The sequence below is a fragment of the Artibeus jamaicensis genome, unplaced genomic scaffold, assembly GCF_021234435.1.
Source record: "Artibeus jamaicensis isolate MK-2021 breed Jamaican fruit bat unplaced genomic scaffold, CSHL_Jam_final contig_444, whole genome shotgun sequence".
NCBI classification, from domain to species: domain Eukaryota; kingdom Metazoa; phylum Chordata; class Mammalia; order Chiroptera; family Phyllostomidae; genus Artibeus; species Artibeus jamaicensis.
The window spans coordinates 967,105-992,845 of NW_026521831.1; the positions used below are offsets into that span (position 1 = coordinate 967,105).

Here is a 25,741-nt window from a genome sequence, read left to right on the forward strand (position 1 = left end):
TGGAGAAAAGACCCCATGAAGAACCTGCAAGAGGGCGACCACCCTCAAACCAAGGAGAGAGGCCGCAGAGGAACCCAGGACTGCTGGCACCTTGTCCTGGGACTTCCAGCCTCCAGAGTTCTGAGAAAATAAACTCTGTTGTTGAAGCTGCCCAGTCTTTAATCTCTTGTGTTTTGGCAGCCCTAGAAAATTAACATAGTTCTTACGTTTTTTATGTTTTAACTTCAGATAGTATATTCACCCGGTTCAAAATCAAACGTAGGAGGTAAGAATGACCAGGTGATCATGGTCAACAGCAACGGCGATACATCAGGTTGAGTGCACCCTTCGTGGGATGTGATGAAGGTAGCGTTTTTCTCTGTTGTATCCCAAAAACGAAATGAAACTGAACAACCCACCGCCTTAATCCCGACAAAACCATGGGATAAGTCTCAAGTGAGGAACGTTGTACAAAACGCCTGGAGTCCTCCTCAGAGCTGTCCGGGTCGGAGAAACCAGGGAAAACCTGGGACGCTGGTACGGCCCAGAGGAGCGGAAGGGGCCCGGCCGCCGAATGTACTGTCACATCCCAGGTGGGGCCCGGGAACAAAGGACACTGAGGAAAGGTATGGAAGTCTGAGTAAACTGTCAACTGGACTTCATATTGGGCTGGCCCCAAAGTCCATTATGTTTCTTTTCCATGGCTCCAGCAGGGCTTAGTTGTCTTTAATTTCTTGGAAACCATTTTGTTAGACTGTATTGTGACAGCTGTCACAGCAGCACGCATTTAAAAAAAGTTATTGGTGAATTTTTGTGCAGCCATTTTAATATTGAAGGTGGAAGAAAGCATGCAACATTTTTGGTGTATTGTGCTTTATTATTTCGAGAAAGGTAAAAACGCAACTGAAATGCATTTAAAAAGTTGTGCAGTGTAGGGAGAAGGTTCTGCTACTGATTGAACATGTCAGAAGTGGTTTGTGAAGTTTTTTGATACTATTGACATTTCGGCCAAATAATCCTTTGCTGTGGGGCAGTCTCATGCATGGGAAGGTGTTCAGCAGCGCCCCTGGCCTCTCCCTGCTGGAAGGAGAGAGCCGACATAATCAGAATATCCAGATCAATAAAGTTACTGGTGGAAATGAAAAATGTGTTTTTTATTTTACAGAAAAAGTGTATTGGACTTTTTGGCCAACACAATGACAATGATTCGGTGTTCTTTAGTTGTAATGAATATACCATGTCAGTAATAGGGAACAGGGCAGGGACAGGTAATATTGGAACTCTGTATCATCTTTGCAGTTTTTCTGTAAATCTAAAAATGGTTCTAAAAATAAGGTTCATTTTTAAGAATATTGCAAAGTAGCATTCCAGATTCTGTCTCTTATCTACACAGCTTTTATTCCTGCCTCTAGTCATTGCTTTATTAGTAGTCTGTGGACCCTTCAAGAATTCCTTTACGCAAACATGAATCTGTACAGATTTTTCTCCTGAAATGGCCTTCTATTTTTCCTTTAAACATAAAGGAAATAAATTTTAATATAGAATAGTTCAAATATACGAAGTGGAGGGAAAAACACAATGTACCTCACACCCGTCACCCATGTTTAACGACTGTCGAGATTCTGCTGCACGCACTTTGGCACGCTCTCCCTGACTCACACTCTCTCCCTTTGCCGAGCTGTTTAAAGTAGATTCCAGACACCTAAACAGGCACACATGGATCTCTGAACAATGCGGGCGTCTCCCAGCACCCTACGTTCCTAGGCCCCCATCGATGGTGCCTCCTGAAGGGCCCCTTGTGAGCTGTAGTCTGGGGGATAGGGAGGCACCGGGAAGCTTTGCAGGGCAGGAGTATGTATGTGTGACCTAATTATGGCTGTGTGTGGGGCGGTTTGGGCGTGGAGGAGGTCAGAGCAGGCAGGGCACTTACAAACACCACCTTGGTCTAGATACCAGCAGATAGGGCCTGCTGCCAGGTGTTTGCAGCAGGGTGACAGGGAGGAGCAGGCCCGACGGGAGAGCCTCCGGGGGAGCCTCGGATCAGCCTGGTCTCAAATGGGTGCTTGCCTGGAGAGCAGAGGGGATCGTGATGTGAGGGGGGGCAGCTGCCACCGTCTGTGAGCACGAGTCCTACAGGCAAAGGTAGGACCCAATGGCCAAGGAGAGAGGGCTCATTTTGATCACTTCACCCCACGTGGCATTTCTCTGCAGCTTCCTGACACTTGCCTGGCTTAGTGGGGTGGTGACAGACAGGAGCCCCTTCACCACTTAGTGGGCCTCTTACAGGCCTCATGAACATGAACATGTCAGAGCTTGAACACTCTCCTGGGGGTCAGAGAATCCAACCCTTCTCTGGTTACAGATGGGGAAGCTGAGACCCAAGAAGGGGTGCAAGTCCCTAGGGCCACATAGGGAGTCAGAAGCAGAGCTGGACCCAGAGCCTGGGCCTCTGGGCTCCTGCCTAGGGTCTCCTGTCACCTACGGCTTCTGCTGTCCAAACCCTGCTCGCAGAAGGGATGGTGTTAGCAGCCGGTGCCCTGAGCACAGGAATTCAAGAATCCCTGGGTGGCCCTTCCCCCAGGCACACCTGTACTCGCAGCCTGCTTACTCATGGCTGCACAACTACAGAAAACTGCTATTAATGGGGCAGCTACTATGCTGTGCTAGGAGATTTTCATACGTCACTCCTGTGATCCCCAAATCCCAGGAGGCAGGCACTACTATTACCCAGATGGCAGAGTGAGATACGCACGGTGTAGCTGGTCTAAGGTCATACGGTGAGGGTATGTCTCACCAGAAAGTCTACACTCTCAGCCACTAACACGCACGCGTGCACACACACCACAGCCCTGAAGACGAGGGGCTTTCGAGGACAGTGGCTTCTGCCTGGCCTCCTCCCTCTTTGCTCCCAGCTCCATCCAGCAGCCTGGACCCTCAGGGAGGGGCTGACGGGCTACAGAGGAACCCTGACCACCACCTGTTCCTCTCCCAGGAGCAGGGCCCTTTCCAAGGTGGTTCATGGCCCTTTGGTGTTTGGGACCATACACAGACCTCCGCGTTCTGGGTGCTTGCGGACGTGTCAGTGGTACCGTGGAGTACACAGGGCACAGACTCATCTTTCTGAGGTTTCTGAGTGACTGGTACAGTGTGGAGGGCACAGAGGGATGTCTGCCCGCTGGTCAGCCTTTCCTAGGGCCTGCTCCATGCCACGCGCTAGGCTCTGGACACAGGGGCGATCCTGCCCAGCGCTCCGTCACTCAGGCATGCAGGCCAGAGGAAAGGGTGTCACCAGAGACAAGGCTGTAAGGACAGACCTGGAGCCTGAAGAGGAGGGCTGGACCCTGCCCTGGGACGCTGGAGCCACGAAGGTTACTGGCACGGGTGGACACAGGCAGTCTAGGTCGGGCGCAAGTGCGCCTAGGTGAGATGCCAAGGCTGAATTGAAGAGCGGAGACGGGTCCTGGAAGGCCCTCTGGCCTAAGGAGCAAGGCGCGGGGAGGCCCAAGAAGACCCGGGGTTGGGGGAAGTCAGCTGTCCTGGGGCCGGAGCGCCAGGCGCGTTCGTGGGTACATCCTGAGCATTGCGGCGCCGGATAACTCGGACGGTACCGGGAGCACCCACGCCCCTCGCCCGCAGCCCCACCCGGCGCGGGGAGAAGCGGGGTCAGGCCGCTGTCAGGCGCGGTGGGTCCCGCCCACCCCAGCCTTTTGGAGCCCGCGGTTCGAGTCCTGGCCTTGGTGTGATTTGCTGCGGGGTCCCGGCCGGGCCCTTCCCTCTCTGGGCCTCTGTTTTCCCATGCTCAGGGCTTCAGAGAGTCCGGGGTCTCTGTCCTGCGCGGACCCCGGCCCACAGGCCGACACGCCCGGCGTGGCACGGGCCAAGTTTCCGTCCCTCCCCCGCGGGAGCGCGGACGCTCACGAGCGCGCTCGCACCTGGCCGCCGCCGAGAGCGAGCTTAGATGGGCGTGGCCTAAAGACTCCGCCCCACCCCCACCCCGTCGGGCCAATCGGAGGGGGCGGATGGCCCCGTGCGGGGCGACGCGCTGGGGGCGGGGCCAGCAGGGGCTGAGGAGAGAGCCCGCGGGCGGGCAGGCGGGCGGCGGGAGGTGTTCGGGCGGAGGCGGCGGCGGCGGCGGCGGTGGGTCTCAGAGCAGCGACGCAGCGCGCCGTCGGCTCCGACAGGCCGGCCAGGCTCCGCAGCCCGCCGCAGCCGCCGCCTCGCCGCTGAGGGCCCAAGAGTGCGGCGGCGGCGCGCGGCCTGTGAGGGCGGCCGGAGCGGCGGGCGCGGCGCCGAGCGTCCTGTCAGGCGGCGGAGGGCGTCGCGGACCCGCGTCGCGATGATGCCGGTGAGTGCGGGCGGGCACGGCTTCCTCCGCGGGCCGCCGGCCAAGCCTCCTTCCTCCCGCGCTCTCCGCCTGGGGCCCGGCGCAAGGCCGGCCGGGCGGGCGGGGAAGGAAGTAGCCTGGCGGGCGCGCCGGGCCCGACGACCCCCGGGCGGGCAGGTGGGGGCGCGCCGGGCTGTCAGCGCGGGTCGCGCGGGGGGCGGGGGTCCGAGGTCCGGGAGGGGGCGGGGACGCGGGCGGGCCGCCCCGCGCCGCGCGGACCCCGGCCGGCGCTCCGTCGGCCGCAGCCCTTCCTGCCGGGGAGGGGCGGCAGAGCGTGAAATCGGAGCCCCTCATTTTCCGTCCGTCCAGGCGGGTGGGAGCCGCGAGGCCGTGGGCGCGTGGTGCTCGCCGGGTCCGCGGCGGGCGACGCGGGCGCCCTCGCCTGCGGTTCGCTGGGCACGCATTCCGGCTCTCGGTGGCTCGGGCCCCTGTGTGGTGTTCGCGCCCCGGAGCCGCCGCTGCCCGCAGCCCGCAGCCCTGCCGTGAGCCGGCTCGGGGATGGGGCTGCAGAGCCGCCGGGAGCGCCGGGTCCCGCGTCTGCGGTGCGCGGGGGCGGAGGGGGGCTCCCGGCGCCGCCTTTGTCCGGCCCCCGGGGTGCGGGCGCCCCGCCAGGCGCGAGACCCCGGACGTCCGTCCGCCCGCCGTCCTCTGCAAGCCGCGTCGCCGAGTGATACTGTTCGGGTCCGGCCTCTGTGAGCTAAATGCGGGGACCCTGGGAAAAATGCGGCGCGGGTGCTGCCCGGAGGGACGGGCGGGCCTTCCGAGAGCCGGTGCACCGAGCAAAATTCTCAGACGCATTTGTAGTGAATAGCAACGCAGTCGTCCTTTAACCCGCAGACTCTGCGGGGAGAAGCTCGAGCGCGTTCTGCCGGCGCAGTGTTCCGCCGTGCGGCGCCAGAGGACGCTGAGGCTGGCTGCCCCCGAGTCCTTTCCTCCCTGGGCGACCTCCTCGCCCCTCCGAGCGGATTCCGGCGCATCCTGTGCGCCGCCCCTTAGGGTCTCACCTGGCTGAGCCTTAGGTGCTTCTTCGGCCTCAGGCTGGGTTGTGTCCCTGGACCCTTGGTTTTCCGCGAGCTCTTGTCGTGGAGAGGAACTGGATGCGCATCAGAAGATTCGGAGTCAGTACTGGTTCTGCTCCTTTTTAGCTCTGGTGACCTTGAACGAGGCAAGGCCTCCCAGCAGGAGTTCCGTGGGGATGGAAACGTGATGGTGGCCCTGGGCGGTCCCTGCAGTCAGACAGGGTGATGTGTCCCGAGGGGCCTGTCAAACCGAGTGCCACGCAGATGCTTCTTCTTGCCAGCGTGGCCCTGAAGTGTCAACTCCTGTTTTAACCTCTGCGAGATAAGGTGCTTGGAAACTTCCTGCCCCGGTCTCACCGGCTGTATTCTGAAAGCAGTTTCAGTTAGACCTGTAATAGGGGACTGATGTGTTATGTTGATACCGCAATAATGTTGAAGGGTATTTACAAAGTTCTGACTGCTTTTATCGTTATGTAATGTTTAAATCTGAATACTGTTAAAAAAGACTTGGTTATATTTTCCATATGGTACATTCAGATTTTACCTCTATACCATATGGTTAGCGTTTCTAGTCCCCGCCTCACCAGGCTTCCTTTTTACAGGACTTTGCTTATCTAGCATTTGGGTAATTTCTTCACGATAGTCAAAATAATCAAATACTGCCTTTAAAAAACATACAGCATGTTAACTATTTAAAGTGCACTGCTTTTGTTTTAAAATGCCTTCTAGAAACAGATGGTATTTCTCTTAGTCCCTCTTTGGGGCCTTTAACTTTGTGTTTCCTTCTTGACCCCTAAAAATACTACTTGTAGGATTGACTCCTTCCTCTGCTAACACTGGCAGGGTTGATTGTAAATTTGATAGAAGCTTAAGTAACATGTGATTCTTACTTGATACTATTTTAAACTGCATATGCGAGATAGAAATAAGGTTTTCTTCCTTTGTTGTATATTTTGTGTTTCCCATACTGGTGAATCGTCAAAGCAAAACTGGACCGCAGTTTGCGGAGAGCAGCACTTCCAGTAGGGATGTCCCGTGAGCCACACAAACTCAACTTTAAGTTTTCTAGTAACTACCTATGAAAGGTGGCATTTTAAAATATCTTTTATTAACTCATAAAAAAATACTCTCATTTTCACACATACTCAATATGACACATTTGCTAATGTGATATTTTACTATTTTGTACTAAATCATTGAAATTCAGTGTGAATCCAGTGTGAATTGCTGAAGTTTTACTCTTACAGCACATCTCAGTTCAGACCAGCGCATTTCAGCTGCTCAGTAGTCATATGTGTTCAGTGGCAACCCCAGGGTGGCCCATGGGCCGCATGCAGCCCAACACAAAATCATACACTTATTTAAAACTTTTTTTTGCTCATTAGTTTTTGTTTGGTGTTTGTGTGTTTAATGTGTGACCCAAGACACCTCTTCCTCCAGTGTGGCCTAGAGATGCCAGAAGGTCGGACACCCTGGCAGAGTAGACAGGTTTGGCAGGAGTCAGGCCTGCTCGAATGCGGTTGGTAGGGTAATAATATGGGGGTAATAATGTATAGTTTTAATCTGAACAGTGCACCTAAAATGTCATAGGGTACGCTTGAGTGTGATGTTGCTATGTTACAGAATTGCATGCTTATGATTTTGTAATGAAAGGGGTTGCCCTGGCTGGTGTAGCTCAGTGGATTGAGCTCCAGCCTATGAGCCACAGGGTCACTGGTTCAATTCCTAGTCAGGGCATATGCCTGGATTGTGGGCCAGGTCCCCAGTGCAGGGCCCATGAGAGGCAACCACACATTGATGTTTCCCTCCTTTCTCTAAAAATAAATAAATAAAATTTTTAGAAAAATTAAGGGGGGAGGGTGTGTTTTTTGTGCCAGATCCTGTATTTTAATTTGAGAATTGGCAGTTAGTGTGCAGTGTCTGTGGTGCCTTTGCATTGGTCACGTGGTTTTTACTGCAGCACCCAGGCTCTCAGGTAGGAATCAATGAGACAGTATCTGACTCTGTTCTCATCAGACACATTAAAGCTTTGTAGGAGTCTTCAGTTCGCCCCTAAGTAGAGTTCCGTGACTGTCTGCTTTTAAACAGTTATAGTTTAGAATTTTCCCTTATCAAAATAGTTTTGTGTGGTAGTATCTGTAGTTGTTCACTTTTTGTCAGTGGATGACATTTTGAAAATTATTTCTCAAGAAACAAATGGGCTATATATTTTTTTAAATTTATCTATTTTAGAGAGAGCAAGGAAGGAGTGAGGCAGAGAGAGAAAGACGTTGGTCTGTCATCTCACTCATTTAGGTTGGTTCTTGTAAGCTCTCCGACCGGGACCCACGCCCTCGCAGACGGAGGTGGTGTTCTAGCCCACCACGCTAGCGGGCCTCTGCGGGCACGCTTTTGTGCGTATCTGGGCAATGTCACTAAGGACACTTTTCCTCTTCCGAAGGTATGTCTGCTTCAGTAAAGGAAGTCGTATGGCCCTGAAGTGTGTCTCATTTGTAAGAAAGGCTCTGGTGACAGTGTTCTGGTTGTGCTAGCAGCGGCACTCTGTACCCCCCCGGAGACGTCATCACACAGTGTGCCTCACCGATGCTACTCACTGCTGTCCTGAGAGCCCATTCATCCTTCCCACTGTGGGCTCTGGCTTTCATTGCTTTGTGCTGACTATTGGGTTGGCCATGAAGTCTGTTTAGTTTTTCCTATAGAGTAAAAGACACCTTTGTCATTTCCTTGATTTGGATGTTTTGAGTAGGTTAGGTATCTCCCACTATTGGCTTGCAGTGGGGAGAGGCTAGGGGCGCTGCTGAACACCTTCCCACACATAAGACAGCCTCACAGCAAGGAATTATTGGCCAAAATGTCAGTAGTGCCAAAAAACTTCACAAACCACTTTTTAAAAAAAATATTTTATTTATTTATCTTTAGAGGGGAAGGAAAGGAGAGAGGGAGAGAAACATCAATGTATGGTTGCCTTTTGTCTGTCCCCTGCTGGGAACTGGCCTGCAGGAAACTGGTCTGCAACCCAGGCATGTGCCCTGGCTGGGAATCGAACTGCGATTGTCTGGTTCGCAGGCCCGTGCTCAATCCACTGAGCTACACCAGCCAGGGCCACAAACCACTTTTGACACATTCAGCCAGTCACAGCACCTTCTCCCTACACTGCACAAACCTTTTTTTTCATTTCAGTTGTGGTTTTGTCTTTCTTGAAATAATAAAGCACAATACGCCAAAAATGTTGCATGCCTTCTTCTACCTTCAATATTAAAATGGCTGCACAAAAATTCACCGATTTTAATAACTTTTTTTAAATGGGTGCTGCTGTGATAGCTGTCACAGTACAGTCTAACAAAATGGTTTCCAATGAAATTAAAGACAACTAAGCCCTGCTGGAGCCACGGAAAAGAAACATAATGGACTTTTTGGCCAACCCAATATTTAACTCACATTAGACTAACATTCACCTATTTCAGGTGTTCACTGTCTTACCAACTATGTTGAAACATTTGGCATTATTGAAATAGGTCTTTCTCTTTTAAACAGCTGTCATGTAATTGATGAAACAACAAACTGGAAGTAGGGAGACTTCTAGTCCTCTCTTGTTAGTAAGTGTGTGACCTTTGGACTTACACTCTGTGGGCCTGGGTTTCGCATCTGTATAATGAGCTGGTCCTAGTAATTACCCAGTAGTATGGTTTTGCTTTACAGCAGGTACTTTCATGAAGGTCAGCAATACTCATATGGGGTACATCAGAGCTTGAGGCTGACATGCTTGGTTTATTCCGGCAGCCTGTCACAGGTAAGCTGCCGGAGTGTCTTCGTGCGATAGAGCAGGTAGGAAGCGCTGAGTAGATGTTCACTATTGTTGTTAATTAATGATTGCATCCCTCGGTGGGCTTAACGTATAGCCTAATTCAGTAAACAACACAAAGGCTGGATAATTTTTTCTTTTTTTAAAGATTTTATTGATTTATCTTTAGAGGGGAAGGGAAGGAGAGAGGGAGAGAAATAAATGTATGGTTGCCTCTCATGCGTCCCCTGCTGGGAACTGGCCTGCAACTCAGGCATGTGCCCTGACTGGGAATCGAACCACAGTCTCTTAGTTCGCAGGCCCACGCTCAATCCACTGAACTACACCAGCCAGGGCTGGAGAAATTTTTCTTAATAGTCTATTTTTTAAAACAAAAATGACAAATATGAAATCACCACTTAAAATAATAAAACTGTTTCTAGCCTTTGGATTGCCCAGAAGTTCATAAGGAAAAAGCAAAGCCTTGAACATACAAAGGTGTGTATATAAAAGCTTTTATTATTAGTTTTATTGGACTTAAAAATAGTCTGCATGGATAACTCTTCTAAAGGCTACGGTATTAAGTACAACCATAAAGTTTTGCAGCTATTTAACTTCTTACAATGCAATTTAGTAATAGCGATCATTCAGCAAATAGCATGTGTCATCAATGTGCTGAGCACTGTGTCATAGGTTTTGTGGTGGTATCTCCATTTTTGTGGAGACTGAGGTCAGGAGGTCAGGAACTGTGGCTCAGGCCCCCCAGCTGGTCGGTGGTGAATCAAGGTTTGCAAACTGTCTCAAGAGCCTTTGCTCCTGGCCCGTGTGCCAGTCATTGAAGGGAGTTCCCTCGCAGTGCTAATAAAGTGAGTTTGGCTCAGTTTCCCCCCTTACGCTCAGCTCACGTGATGCTTACTCTTCAAAAGAACCCCAAGGTGAATCATTTTCATAAAAAGTGAGTTTTCACCATTTTGAGGGAAAACTATTTTAAATGTAAATATGTTAAATATATTTTTCCTTTTCAGCATCCTACTTTGAATAGTGTATGCCAGTATATGTGCTTAAGAGATACTTAGGATTTTTAGGAGGATAGGAACTAGAACTATTGCCAGGTTATTATGTCAAAGTTATATAACTGGTCTTCAGCATGCATTTTTGTGTGTGTGTCTGCATGGATGGGCAGTAGTTTCTCTGTGAAAGTTTGGTGGGATTGGTGCCTTGAAGTGCCCTTGGCACAGCTCTCTCACAGACTGGGGCTCCAGGAGGGAAAGGGGTGATCACGTTCTGTTGGAACACTTTCTTGCTTTGATTGCTTTGTTTTATTAGGTTGGCCAGACAGTTCATTCAGTTTTTTTTTTTTTTTCGTATGATGGCTCCAGCAGGGCTTAGTTGTCTTTAATTTCATTTGAAACAATTTTGTCAGATTGTATTGTGATAGCTGTCATATCAGCATGCATTGAAAAAAAACTTAACAAAATTGGTGAATTTTTGTGCAGTCATTTTAATATTGAAGGTAGAAGAAGGTATGTAACATTTTCAGCATATTATGCTTTATTATTTCAAGAAAGGTAGGTAAAAGTACAACTGAAATGCAAAAAAAAGATTTGTGCAGTATATGGAGAAGGTGCTGTGACTGACCAAATGTGTCAGAAGTGGTGTGCGAAGTTTCTCGGTACTGTTGACATTTTGGCCAAGTAATTCCTAGCTGTGTGGCTGTCTTATGCGTGGGAAGGTGTTTAGCAGCGCCCCTGGCCTCTCCCCACTAGAAGCCAATAGCAGGAGATACCTAACATACTCATAATACCCAAATCAATAAAGTTATTGGTGAAAATGAAAAAGATGTTTTTCATTTTATGGAAAAAACCATATGGACTTTTTGGCCAACCCAGTATTTTGCTGCAAAAGTAGCTAGCTGTTCTGTCTGACTGTTCATACTATTCAGTAATTGGTGAGCAGAACCTGCTGTTACTGGATTTTGTAAAATGAAAATCTTTGCATTGTGATTTCATGCAGAACAATAAAAGACTAGTAAAATGAGGTAGTTTTGATGAAAATTAAGAAATGAAGTGTACATTTCAGTACAGAATCTTGCTAGTAGCTTGTTAGTGTACTTGGAGCACACACTAACCGACATTTGGGCAGAATCATGATTTACAACCTACGTTGTGACTGTGATCGAAGCTCAAGCAAATGCAAGGCCCCGTGGCCAGAGCTTGCTGAGCTCACTGGAGACACACAGGAGGCCTGTGTGGCCGGAGCCAACAGTGTATGTGAGGGGGTGTCCTGGAGGAGATTCAGTCAGAAAGGGGGTGTCGGCTCTGGCAGGGCCTTACAGACTATGGTGAAGACAAAGGATGCAGAGAGACATTTTTTATAGGCAGAAATGAAACGCTGCTGTTTACCTACTGTATTGTAACCAGGAATGAGTAGCAGGCGTGCCTAGGTGATTTCACTGTAGCATGAAAGAGTCACTTGGCTTATGTGTGGATTCTGGCATCACCCTTTATTGGCTCTGTGGCTGTGGGTAAAGTTACTTGACCCCTCAGTTCCTTGTCTCCAAGCTGAGGATAGTAATGGTAACCTTATGGGGGGTTAGGATGTTCAGGTGGATTATTACAAGGAAAGGCGCCTGCTGTGTAGTAAGTGCTCAGTAAGTGTTAGTTATTTGTATGGAGTTTCATTTCCTCTGGAAGGTTTTCGTGATCTTTCCCTTGGCCAAACCCACCAATAGAGGCATCGAACCTGGTGCGTCTTTAAGAAAAAAACCTCACATACCATAAAATGCACCTTTTAATTGGATATAATCCAGCCATTTCTCGAGTAGGAACAAGGTTGTGTATGTCGCCACTGTCTGCTTTCAGATACTTGCCTTGCATGTCTTTGCAGTACTTGGCATAGTTGCAGTCTTAAATACCGGCTTGTGTGACTGATCAATGTCTGGTTCTTGTCCTCACTGTAATTTTTTTGAGGCCAGGAGCTGCCTCTCTTTAGTTGCTATTTACCACCAGGGCCTGTCCCAGTGACCAGCACGTAGTTGGTGTTCCCTGATTTGTTGTATGAAGAAGGTGTGTTATGGAAGGTAAGGTCGGACCCAGTTGTGAAGAGTTGTGTATGCGCTGCAGTTCTCACTTGATCCTGTCGGTGATCAGAAACCACCAAACATTTTTAAAAAGTAGAGTGATACAGCCAGACTTGTATGAGAGAGAATTCTGGCCCCAGGGGAGGAGAAAGTACGGTGTAGGGGATGGAAAGGAAGCAGGACAAGCAGTGAGGAGACCAGTTGGTGCAGGCTTGACCTGACCTCCAGGAGGAGAGAGAGATCCGGTCAGAAGGAGGTGACATAGACCTGACGCAGTGAGTGTGAGCGAAAAGTGAGTGTGCGTTCAAGTCAGTATGTTTGCTTGCATGCGTGCGCGCATGTGAGCATGTGTACCCACATGTAAGCGTGTTTGTGGTAGAGAGGAAGGAAGTACAGTGGCTGGAGTTGAGGATAACAAGTTCATTGCTTCAGCAGCCAGGTTGTTTTTCCTTTAAGGCGGAGAACACTTGAGAAGGAATAATAGGCTTGGAGGGCTCTGTGGGGAAGAGCAAGTTTTATTTAGGCTGTGTTGAGCTTGGGTGTCTGCTAGATCCACAAAGACATTAAATCTTTTCTTTTTTTAAAGATTTTATTTATTTAGTTTTACAGAGTGTGGAAGGGAGAATGAGAGGGAGAGAAACACTGATGGGTTGCCTCTCGGCTCGCAACCCAGGCATGTGCCCTGACCAAGAGTTGAACTGGCGACCCTTTGGTTCCCAGGCCGGCACTCAATCCACGGAGCCACACCAGCCAGGGCTACTCTTAAATCTTAATCTTAAATCTTTACTTTTTTTTTTAATAAACATTTTTTTATTTAGTTATTTTTCAAGTACAGTTTTTTTGTCCATTTCTCCCAACCCAGCCCCCCCTGCCCCGTCTCCCCCCTCCCTCCCAGTCCCCTCCCCCCAGTCCTCATCCCTGTGTCTTTCATACTTGTTCCTCAAAATCCCTCCTCATTTTTCCCCTTAAATTCCCTTTCCTCTCCCCTCTGGTCGCTGCCCACTTGTTCTCTATTTCAGTGTTAAATCTTTACTTAAATATATAGCAATTAAAAATATCATTTGCTATGTGTTAAGTGGTTTTCAGTGTGTTTTGGCATTTCAGATTGCTGCCTGGCATCTGTGGCACACCACACTTGTCATCCTTTGCACTTGTCAACTGGCCTATCAGCCCCACCCTGAACCCCCACTTGGCCCTGAACCCAGTCCAAGCTTCCTGGGGCAGTGTCTGCCCTGGGTCTCCCCCAGCTCTGTGCTCCCAGCACCGGCACAGTTAGTGAGGGGTGGGCAAAAGCAGGTTTACAGGTGTTCATATGGAAAAAGACATGTAAGTTATGATTATTACAATAGCTTAACTCAAAAGAATGCCACTCATATCTTTGCCCACCCCTGTGTGCACACTGTTTATAACTGTGTAATCTGTGTCTGTGTGTTGATAATTCGTGTTCTGCTTTTTGCTCTGTTGCATGTTTATATTTCTCTCTAAAGGCTGTCTTGGAGGTAATGTCAGTAAATAATAGTTAACCTCACAAGTGCTATAAACCCGGGTATAGACAGATTTTTCTGACAGAACTAGAAATGAGAGGGGAAGTTTGGTCAAAATGTGAAGACAGATTAAATAAAATTGGACAATTTCAGGACTAACAGGAAAAAACCCTACAGTAGGAATAAAGAGTATTTTCTGATACGACATAAGACATGAAATGGTGTGACATAGTGGGTGTCAGCTCAGGCTCTGGAGCCAGAGCTGCTTGGTTTCAAATTCTAGCTTTATAACACTTACTAGTTCTGTGACCTTGGAAAAATTGTTTAACCTCTCTGTGCCTTATTTTCCTATCTAAAAAGGGTTTAATAATGGTGTATTTTTAAAGGGTGTTGTGAAGGTCGTGAAGTACTTAGAGCATTCTGTGGAGACACAGAATAAGCAAGGACTCAGTAAATGTTCACAATTCTCGAGCTCTGTCCAGCAACCATGAGGCTTCGTGGTGGACAGGATTCAGGCGGGCAGGCTGCGCGTGCACCTTACCCACCGAGGGCATGTGTTCGTTCTTCACGCTGGAGAGCCTGCTGGGGGTTGCACATCTGTTGAGTTGACAGGATGGAGAGGGAATGGCTTGCTAGTCTTAGAATTGGAGGTTTACCTTTCTAGTACCTTCTGTTGTGCAGACCACAGCTCAGAACTGAAAGAAGTGGTTTGTCACTTACAGAACCACTCACTGTGGTACCTTTGAGCTGAAAAACTCACTCTCCTCTTTCTGGTCTCTAACTAGATGACACCTTCCAGGTGACCTTGTACGAAGTGCCCCTCCCCTCACTGTGCTTCATTTCTCTCCGTGGTACTTCCATTCACCTGACAGTTACTGGCGGAAGTGCCATGGAAACAGGGCTTCGTCTCCTCTTCCCACGGTGTTATGCCCAGTGCCTAGGCCTCCAGCAGGTACTCGCTTACTGAGTGGCCTCTGCGCACATTCAGGGCGCATCACTTACGTGCTGTGTGTGCGTTGGGGCTGGGCAACAGTCCCCGCTCTCCATGAGCTCACAGTAGGGAACAGTCACTTGAACAAAAAATGTCATTCTGAAAGATAAGGGTTGCTTGAGTGGCAAGGCACAGTTGGGGCACAGTGGAGACAGGAGTCTGCTTGTGATGTCAGGGGAATTTTCACTGAGGAGTTGACGCTGAAGGTCAGGGGTGAGGAAAGTGGGTGGAGGTGATAGGGAAGGGTTTTGAGGTGCAGAGTTTAACATGCGCAGGACATCAGGTCTGATTGCTGCGGGACGGTGCTGGAACGTGAGGCCAAATGAAGCAAAGGGGGGGCAAGAAAGGCAGGTCAAGGTCAGGTTCTGAGGGCACGGTTAGTCCTGAGAAAGACATGAGACTGTTGAAGGCTGCTTTTTAAATCGTGGTAAAATATAAACAACATGAAATTTACTATTTTAACTATTTTTATAAATAATTTTATTCATAATTATTTTTATGTATTTATTTTTAGAGAAAGGGGAAGATAGGGAGAAAGAGGGAGAGAAACATTGATGTATGAAGAGAAACATGCATCGGCCAACTGGGACCTGGCCCACAACCCAGGCACATGCCCTGACTCGAACCAGTGACCTTTCGGTGTGCAGGCTGGTACTCAGTCCACTGAGCCACACCAGCTACGGCCCCTTTGAACTATTTTAAGCATACAGTTCTGCAACATCAAGTACATTCACATTGTTCAGCAATCATCACCACCATCTATCTCCAGATGATTTTCATCTCCTCACAGTGAAACTACTGTTGAAGGGTTTTACGCTGAGTTGTGAAGTGCTCCGATCTAAGTTAAAGTCGAAGCCAGGTGTCTGGAGTCGAGAAGAGGAGTCTTAGGGCAGTCAAGGCAGAGAAGGGTCCCTGAGCAGTCAGAATGTTATCAGAGATGCTGGCACTGAAGCTAGTTTGTAGACTCTCTTTAGCCCTCGCTTAACCTTTATACTTGCATGTCGCATTTCTAGTTTACTGAGCGTCTAAATCTTTAGACTCTAAATCTGAGGTTACTAGGAGGGTGTAGCTGTGGGCAGACAGACCGCTGGGAACCACAGAAACACACAGCTTTCAGCACAGCCTGAGTTCGGGTCTGAGGTCTGAGGGTGGACAGCCTGGCCTAGGTCAACACCAAAGAGATCACAATTCCAGACTACACACAGGGCGGTGAAGTTCTTCATGATGACTGAGTCACAAGAAAGAGTAAACAATATCAGTAATGTAGACAGCAGCTAGAGATACATTTTAGATGAGCTCTGTCCAAGAGAAGCATAATACCAGCCACATAAGTGAAAAAGAAGCGAAATTAATTTTAATAATGTTTTATTTAACTCACTATCCCCAAAGTATTATTCAAACAGGTAGATAATATTAAAACATTATTAATTAGCTATTTTAACATTTTTTCATACTAAGGCTTTCAAATTCTAGAACTTATTTTATACACAGAACACATTTCGCTTTGCACTAGCCGCACTTAACGTTCTCAGCCCTGTGTGGCCAGCGGCTCTGTCATACTCTAAAGAACCTACCGCAGTTGCTGGCATATATCAAGCACTACAGATATGTGCCGTTATCCCCCAAGTATTTCTTCTTCCAAAATGTTAGATGATTTTGTGTCAGTAATACATTTTAAAGTCATTCTTGCTTTGGAGACTGCTTAATTTCACATATGCATTGAACAAGTTTACACAGGTAAAAAAATGTTAAATTATAATATTGTGAGGATACTTTATAGTTGATGTCTTTGGGTAATTAATTTTCTTGTTTGCTGCAACACTGAGGCTGTTTTACCACCACAGAAACAGTATAATTAATAATTAAAGGATTTAGGATTATAATTAAAATTAGGGAATATTTGAAAGAATGATTTTATCAACACTTAATTACTAGTGCTGTTATAATTAAATGGCTCTCAAATATTTCATCGGTCCTACTGTGTCTGGGGAGACTACCCAGTCTTTTTTCCATCAGTATATTCTAACACAAGTGGCTTATTTTGATATTTTCACCTTCTGGTATTATTTGTAGAGTAGAAAAGTATCAAAAATAAAAACAAAATATAAAAAGATCCCTGTTTATCAAGTGGAGAACATTTAAGAGGCGGTCCACTGCCTTCCAGAGGGGAGCATGGCTGGAAGCACAGTCAAGTTACAGTGCGTTATTTCAACATCAGGTTTTTGGCACAGAAGAAAGCAGTGCCTAATTGGGGTCAGTATTTAATCATGACTATTTTCATGTGTCATCGATTGGCGACCTCACCCAACTGCCCAGCCTAATCTGCCTACCCTTGGCTCCTAGACAGAGTCTCCACCCCCCATGGCTGACTCCTTTCGTCTCATCCTGTCTCAGCCCACGTGTTGGTTCCTCTGGGAAGTCTCCCCCAGCACTGGCATCAGGGTTGGGCAGCCGTCTGTGGGGCCTCATGGCACCTCGCAGCTTCTCACTGTAGTTCCCTGGCATCTCTTCTCTCAGCTCCTGGTCCGGAGGGGGCACACGTGGGACCTGTCTTGTTGGCTGTGTGCAAAATCTCTCTGCCCTCGTATCCTGCCCCCTCCCCAGATAGTACTCAGTCTATGTCTAATTGCCAAAACAAACAAAAGTTTGGAAGTCTTGTGGGTGGAAGTCTCAGTTGTTTGTCATAAAACTGTGAATTGCAATCTCTATTACTACAAAATGAGGAGGGGGCCAAATAATTAAGATCCTTCCTAGTGCTAACCCTTTTTTTAGAACAAAAGAGAGAAGGGGGAGAGAGGGAGAAAGAGAAAGAAACAAACATTGATTTATTGATCTGTTCCACTTATTTATACACTCATTTGTTGATTCTTTTATGTGCCTTGACTGGGGATCAAACCCACAACTGTGGCGTATTGAGACAGTGCCCTAACCAGCTGACCTACCCGGCTAGGGCTAGTGCTAGTGCTGACTTCTCATGATGTTGTGTTAGAGCTGAATAGAGGGACCTCCATGCCAAAGCCCTCTGTTAGGGAAGCTCGTGGAGAAGCAGATGGGCTCTGAGTTTCAGCTGCAGGGTTCTGAGATTGAGAGAAGCCAAGAGGAGGCTTGCAGGGGAGGCAGTTCCGTGCACTGTGTTGGATTTGTAGTTGCAGTAGATATGCTTGTGCCCCCACAGTGTGCATCATGGAAACTGTGGATGGCGTTGTAGAGAAGATGAGTGTAGTACAGAAAGGGTGACACTCAGCAGGTATTTGCACAACAGCCGTGTGCTAACTTTTACAGTGCCAGACACTGGAGACCGAAGGCACTATAATTGCTGCCTTCAAGGATTTCATAGGCTAGTTGATGGAAACATGCAAAATAAGTGCATTGTGGGACAGGACTGTTTGAGATGAGACCTCAGACTTCGGAGCCAGGAAGGCCTGGAGTCAACCTGGGCCCTGTCATTGACTAGCTGTGTAACCTTAGACAAGTTACATAACCTGTTGGAGCCTATCTCCTCATCTGTAAAATGAAAGTAACAACGCCCATCTCTGAATGAGTTATGGTGTGGCCATATAAGAAAATATTATATAGCTTAAGAGAAAGTGAAGTAGAACTGTGTGTTCTCATGGAAAAGTGTCCAAAATACAGTGTTGGCTAAAAAACATGCTACTTAATATGGTCTCATTATAAGAAGAAAAGAGTTTGTGGTGCAGATAAAAAGTCTGCAAGGTTGTACATGGTCTGTCCAGAAAGTATCCAGCTGTTCACTATGAAAAATATACATTTATTGAAGAAAATACAAGAAACATTGTACACAGGACAGTGAGGTCTCAGTCTTCTTTAAAGGACTGAGGCACTTTGGGACCTCATACAGTTCTCCCAGTGTCTCTTCCATTATACAAAAAACTCTGCAAAATCCTTTGTTGGAATCGCCATCAACTGCCCCATCATATTTTCCTATATGTCATTGGTGGTCTGAAATCTCTTTCCTTTCAAAGGTGATTTTAGTTTTGGGGAAAGGCAGAAGTTGCAGGGCACCAAATCTGGGCTGTAGGAGGGCTGGGTCACCTGGGTGACTTGATGTTTCACCAGAAAACTCTGCATGAGATGTGATGCATGAATGAGCAGGTTGTTGTGATGAAGCTGCCAATCACCGGTCGCCCACGGCTGCGGCCATTTTCATCGTATTGCACCTCTCAACCGACGAAGATCACAGGTAGTGCTGCTTATTAATTGTTTGGTCAGGAGGGGCGAGCAGACTCTTGATGGACAGCACCTTCCCAACCAGAAAACACAGTTAACATGGTCCTGACCTTGCTGCCACTTTGCCACACCTTCTTCGGGCATGGAGAACCAGGAAGACCCTTCTGGGCCTTCCCGTCCTGGTCATACGCACCGCAGATCCATGGTCAACTCCAGTCATGACCTTCTTGAGGAAACCCAGTTCATTGGTAGCCGTCTGAATCAAGTCGTTGGGAACTGCAGCATGATGTTCCTTCTGCTCTGGTAGCAGAAGCCACAGAATGAATTTTGCCACAAAACGTTTCATGCCAGGATCTTGCATCAGAATCTCGGACACAGTTGTTTCTGGAACCCCCAGCTCCACTTCCAGTCCTCACACTGTCGGCCGCCGATCTTTGTCGACTGCAGCCCGTCCACGTTCAACAGTCTCAGGTGATCTGCTTGTCGCAGGCCTTCCAGAGTGTGGATCACTTTCAACAGGTTCTCGATCGTCTCTGAAGCATCTGTGTCCCGCTTGTATTTGCGCTGCTCTCATATCATCATCTCTGAAAGCGTCTGAATCATCCCAGTAGTTTCTACGGAATAGTGTTCAGGCTTAAAGCAAAATTTGACGTGGATTCGTTGCTCTGCTCACTCAGTCGGTTTGAATGCCGTGGCCGCACAGTGCACATGCTCACTCAGTGCCATCTACTACCCCCACTGACTAGTCAGTGAAGTCGTCATTGTTCACGCATGAGCATTCCAGTCCACTCTCTGTGGCTGCCAGGTTACATCCATGTCATGCAGACTGTTCTCATTATATTAACAATGGCTGGACTTCTTCTGGACAGACTTCATATACCAGCTTTTTAAAGTATGGATCATTAAAGGGACTATTTAAAATTTTCTCTATTGTTACATTAGCCTCTGTTAAAAAAATATATGTGTATTTTAATTTGCCATCCCAAAAATAATAAAGGAAATAGTTTTAAAAAACCAAAAGCCCTCCACCGGATTTCTCCTGACCCTGCTTTTTCCTCTATAAACTGGGGATGATGTGCCTTCCTCTTCCACTTGCATATCCTAACTGGCTCTTTTCCTTGTTCTGTTGGATAAGGGGATTGGGGAGAATTTTGGGGGTGGGGTGGGGGGTTGTATTGATGGGTTATCTTACAGGGCTTGCCTTTCATCTGCTGGTAAAGTAGATAGTCATAATGAATCTTCATGTAACAATCTATTCTGTGGGGTTTTGTTTTCTCTTTAGACCTGATTTTTAAAATAGTCATTGCTTTGTGTACTCATCTTGGAGAGTGTTTTCTTATGGAGGAAATGGTGTAATTTCCCATAGGCATGATTTATTTTGGGTATGCAAGGGGAGTCTTGATTTTTGCCTGTTGTCCTGGCAGTCTTATCAGGTAGCTCCTTTTCCACTCAAAGCAGCCATGTTTGCTTTTAATCAATTATATAGTCACCTCAATTCCTATATCCCAGTTGAATGCCTTTCACTGATTTATTATTAACAAAAAGGTGTCAGTTAGCTTAAATTTTCCAGGGTCCCATTGATATTTATGGAGCCCTTATAGAATATTTTCAAGGTATATTACAGGTCTATTTTATGATCTGCCATCGTTTATAATTTACACTTGATTACATGTTCCCGTGTCAATTTTGTTTGATGGTTCTGTTTTTATTTTTTATCTTATGTTTTTTGAAGATTTTATTTTTTTCTTTCTAAAGAGAGAGGAAGGGAGGAAGAAGGAAAGGGAGAGAAACATCAGTGTGTGGTTACCTCTCATGCACCCCCGACCAGGGAGTTAGCCCACAACCCAGGCAGGTGCTGTGATGGGAAATCAACCAGCGACCTTTTGTTTTGCAGTTCGGTGCTCAATCCACTGAGCCACATCAGCCAGGGCTCTCTCTCTTTTTTTAGAATTGATTTTAGGGGTGGAGAAAAGAGAGAGATGGAGATCAGTTTGTTGTTCTACTTATTGATGCATTTTTAAAAGATTTTATTCATTTTTAGATAGGGAAAGGGAGGGAGAGAGTTAGAGAAACATCAACGTGTGGTTGCCTCCCACATGGCCTACACTGGGGACCCAGCCTGCAACCAGGCATGTACTCTGACTGGGAACCGAACTGGCGACCCCTCGGTTCGCAGCCCGAGCTCAATCCACTGAGCCACACCAGCCAGGGCAATTGGTTGATTCTTGTATGTGCCCCCGACTGGGGATCAAACCCGCAACCTTGGTGCATTGGGATGACACTCGAACCAACTGAGCTTCCCAAGCTAAGACCTCATGGTTCTCTTTCATGACTTAATTTCAGTTCATTTTTATAATTTTAACAGTCCTGGGGTTTTTCCTAACTTTTCCAGTGTCCACAATTGTTGTCAGGTATTTAAATAAATAAGAGAGAAAGGAAATTAGATCTGAGAGCATGTTGTATGTCAGATTCCTTGCTAGACACTTTACAGACCTTCTCATTTAATATTAAGTAAACAAGGTAACTAAATAAACTGCTGAGAGGGAAGCAGCCTGCCAGGCCGAGAATCCACAGACCTGATTTCTGTCTTGGTTTTGTTACTAAACAGATTTATCAACCTTGACAGATTATTTCCTCCTCTGGGCTTCTGCTTCCTCATCTGTGAAATGGGGAAGGAGTGGTGGTTGGATTAGGTTCCTTCTGGCTCTGAGATTTGATGGCTGATCTTTGTGATGGCCTTCATTTGAAACTCTCACATTTCTTTTCATTGAATTGAATACTTACAAAAGGGTTAAGAAGCTTAATCTACTCTAAGATATAAGAAGCTCAAATTTACTCTAAAATGAGTCAAATTACCAAAAAATATTTTACTTTATTTTTTTCCCCAAACAACTTTAGTGACTATTTGGGGGAAAATTGAGACACCTATATGTTGTGCTCTCAAATTTGATGGTATTAATAGGACTAGTATAAATGTTACCTTAGGGAACAAAATATTTTATTTCTGTGTTAAAATACAGATCTTGCCCTGACTAGTGGGGCTCAATGGATTGAGCAGCAGCCTGCAAACCGAAAGGCCACTGGTTTGATTCCCAGTCAGGGCACTTGCCTGGGTTGTGGGTCAGGTCCCCAGTAGGGGGCACGCAAGAGGCAAGCACACATTGGTGTTTCGCTCCCTCTCTTTCTCCCTCCCTTCCCCTCTCTCTATAAATAAATAAATAAATAAAATATAGATCTTAATGAGAAGTTCCTGAGTGCTGAGCCAACAATAATAGGTTAAGCATTTTTGAGACCAGTGGGGAAAGAGAACTTTTTGGCACTGTAGCAAGACAAGAGCAGGGGAAAGGTGATCTGCCAGTCTGAGCCCCATTTTCTCTCCTTTTCTGGATGGGAACAACAAGAACTTTCAACTTGGCACAGGATGGGGAGTGCCCTGTCTTTGCAGAACAGAGTTGTGGAGGCTCTTGACTCCTTGGAGTGCAGGGAAAGCAGGACAGTTCCTGCTTCTCATGCCTCCTGTGGAATTGCAGGGACTGAAGCTGGTGTTCTTGCTGATCTTTACTGCCTGCCTTCGCCCCCTTTGGGTTTTGTTTCCATTGTAAGCTCTCTAGGTCTGGGAGGCAGTGTGTTGTGATGGAACAGGCACAGCCTTCCATCGCAAACTCTTCATGTCTGAGCTCAGCTACCCAGGAACATCAATGCCTTGATGACTGCTGGACCTTTCTTTTATCCCTCAGGTTTCTCGTAAAATGACAGTGTTAGTACTTGAGTTCATTTTGGTTGCAAGTGGCAGAAATCAACTCTTATTTTCTAACCTCTTAGAAAAGGTGGGGGGCTTTATTAGAAGGACACTGGAAGGAAAGCTGAATAACAGAATCCTCAGATGGAGCAGGAACTGGGGCAGCTCTGGGAACCTCATCAGCGGTGTGGCTGACCTGCTCTGCCTAGTAAACCTCTTTCCCTTTGAGTCCACGCGCACTCCATCAGCAAGGCCCGTCAGCTTCTTCTCTGTCTGCTCAGCTTCCATTCCGCGTGACCCGCAGGACTCACTCCCTCCTGGACACTTCTGTCAGTCTCCCAAGGACTCTTTCTGTGTCTGTGCTCTTGCCTCTCCCTCTCTTCTGCACAGAGCAGCCAGAGAGAGCCTATGAACCATTGCTGAATCGTGCCGCTTCTCAGCTCAGGGCCCTCTGAGTGCTTCCAGTCTTTCTCTGAGCAGAAGCCCAAGTAGTATTTTCCCTCTCGTCTCCTACTCTTCCCCCATTGACTTTGGTGCTCCATCCAAACTGACTGCTTGTGGATTCTGAATCTTACCAGACATTCAGTGGGACCTGGCCTGCAACCCGGGCAGGAGCTCTGACTGGGAATGGAACTGGTGACCGTCACTCAACCACTGAGCCACACCAGCCAGGGCCGAGGCCTTTTCTTTTCTTTCTTTTTAAAATTGATGATAGAAACGTCTATTTATTCCTCCACTTATTTGTGTCTTCATTGTTGCTTCCTGTATGTGCCCTGAACAGGGATCGAACCTGCAATATTGGCATATCAGGATGATGCTCTTAACTGACTTAGCTACCTGGCCAGGGCCAGTGAGGCCTTTTCTAAGTGCCTTATTTAAAATTAAAAGTGTCCTGTCCTGGCCCTGGCTGGTGTAGCTCAGTGGATTGAGCACGGGCTTACGAACCAGAGTATTGCGGTTTGATTCCCAGTCAGGGCACATGCCTGGGTTGCAGGCCAGGTCCCAGCAGGGGACACACAAGAGGCAACCATACATTGATATTTTTCTCCCTCTCTCCTTCCCTTCCCCTCCCCCCTAAAGATAAATAAATAAAAATTTTTAAAAAGTGTCCTGTCCCCAGGGTCCTTTGCCTGCTTTGTTTTTCTGTATCACCACCCATCATACTGTATGTTCTGCCTGCTTTGTTGCTTTTCCCAGACTGTAATCAAAACAAAACTCCCCGAGGGAAGAACCCTGTGTGTTGTCAGCACTGCCTCTCCAGGGCCTGGCACAGCGCAGGCCCTCCGCAAAGACTAGTGGGATGAAGGCTAGTGGGATGAAGGCCGTTTTGTGTCAGGTGTCTCCCTGAGTCGAGTCAGCAAGGCGAGAGAGGTGGGCCTGTGAAATACGTGTGACCCCTGGCGCGGGAGAGGCAGGGAGGGAGCCGCCCTCCGGGGTCTCTGAGCTGTGAAGACTGAGTCAGCTGGTGCGTGCTTGTCTGGCGTGCTGAGAAAACGCCCATTCTTTTCCCTTTCAGAAATGTGTAACTTCTTGACAATATTAGCATACAGAAATTCAGTCACTCCCCATAACAGAGGCTGTTGTTTGGAAAGGTAAGAAATACGGTCATATAGTAATAGGAAACCTCATATGCAGCCTAATGTTTTAATAAATGATGAAATATGTAATTCTCTCTTCAGAAGAAATGGTGTTGAAATTCTGCAAATTGTGCAAAGGCTCTTGGTATCTGAGCATACCCAAGCCTCAGGGCCCCAGCCAGGTCAAAAAAGAGATAAATTCATGAGTGGAAGGCATCAGTTTCCATTTTAGCTTCTCTTTAATAAGACTTTTTTTTTTGCCCACAAGCAGTCTAGGCTAAGTACATTCATCTTTTGATTTTATATTGAATTTTTACTAATTTACTCCTTTATATTCATACTTAAAATGTTTCACTTTTCAAAGGTATATGTACATTGTATGTATAAAGTAGGCTCTCTCACTGTAAAAAATAGTTTGACTTGGTGTTTCTGCCTGACACTTTGGGTAAAAATTGTTTCTTACAGTTTTATATGTAAAGTTGAAGAACTTTGATAGCTGTTTGTTTTTTTTGTTTGTTTGTTGTTTTAAGTGATCATCAGTTTAAGCACTGTTTTGTTCCTGAGCTATTGGAGTAGAAATTCAAGCTTTGGAGTCAGACACTGTTGGGTCAGACACTATGGCACTTCTTAGTCATGTGACCTTGGGCATTCCTCAGTCTGTCTACAGGGACAAGGTCACCCTAGCACCTCACTTGCAGGCCTGTTGGGGGTCAGGGACATGGTGCTGGCGGACAGAGGCCCCTCCATGAGCACAGCGAGCGCTGAGACAGAACCAGCTGATCGTGAGAGTCCCGTGACACTGAGTGTCCTGTTACAAACTTCACTGTGACTGTGGACATTTAAACTACGTCAGCACTGGCAGAATTTGAAAAACGAAAAGTGTGCAGCTCTGTATGTGGGTACCTTATGCCAACAAGCAATTTTCCTAAGCATAGAATAGAAATAAGGTATCTATGGTGAAAACTTTTTAAAAGCTTTGAGGTTTTACTTTTTTAAGTTGACAACAAAGCTTAGGCAAGTCCTTTTTTATAATAGGTTTCATAGGAGATTAGTAAATTAGTGTTTAGTGTTCTTTCTCACATGGCTTTCAGATCCTGCTTACAGTTCTCAGTGAACAGTGGGCACACTGGACAGTTTCTTCTGTGGGACTCACGTGATGAGGTGGCACTTCATCCACCCCATCACTCTGCCGTGACAGTGGCGGTCTGTCTTGTTTCATGAGTATGTCTTATCATGGTGCATGTCATTATGCCTGAATTTAGATTCCACAAGGCCTAAGGGACTTCTGTTCAAGTGTTTTTCCTTTGTAGACAGCGTAAGTAAGCTCCAGGCCCTGGGACTTTTGTTTTCCACATTTGAGTTTTTGCTTAGTTTTCTAACAATGAGAGACATTTTGAAAATGGTAACTCAGAGTATTATAAGCAAATTCAAGGTAGCATCTTGCTTTCCAAGAGCTGGCTCAAATCTGACAGAGAAAATGGACAGAATCATTTGTAAAAAGATTGGGGTACTATTGGACT

At 47.2% G+C, this 25,741-nt stretch overlaps 1 protein-coding gene across 1 annotated transcript in view; it reads left to right on the top strand.

Annotated features, from left to right (window-relative positions):
* Nucleotides 1-4,046: 4,046 nt before the first annotated feature.
* PPP1R13B (protein phosphatase 1 regulatory subunit 13B) overlaps nt 4,047-25,741 on the top strand; it is a 75,686-nt gene continuing 53,991 nt past the window's right edge. Inside the window, exon 1 of the mRNA XM_037164272.2 lies at nt 4,047-4,324. Within this exon, the coding sequence (XP_037020167.2) occupies nt 4,316-4,324 (9 nt within the window). The 5' untranslated portion in view covers nt 4,047-4,315. The remainder of the gene's footprint in view (nt 4,325-25,741) is intronic.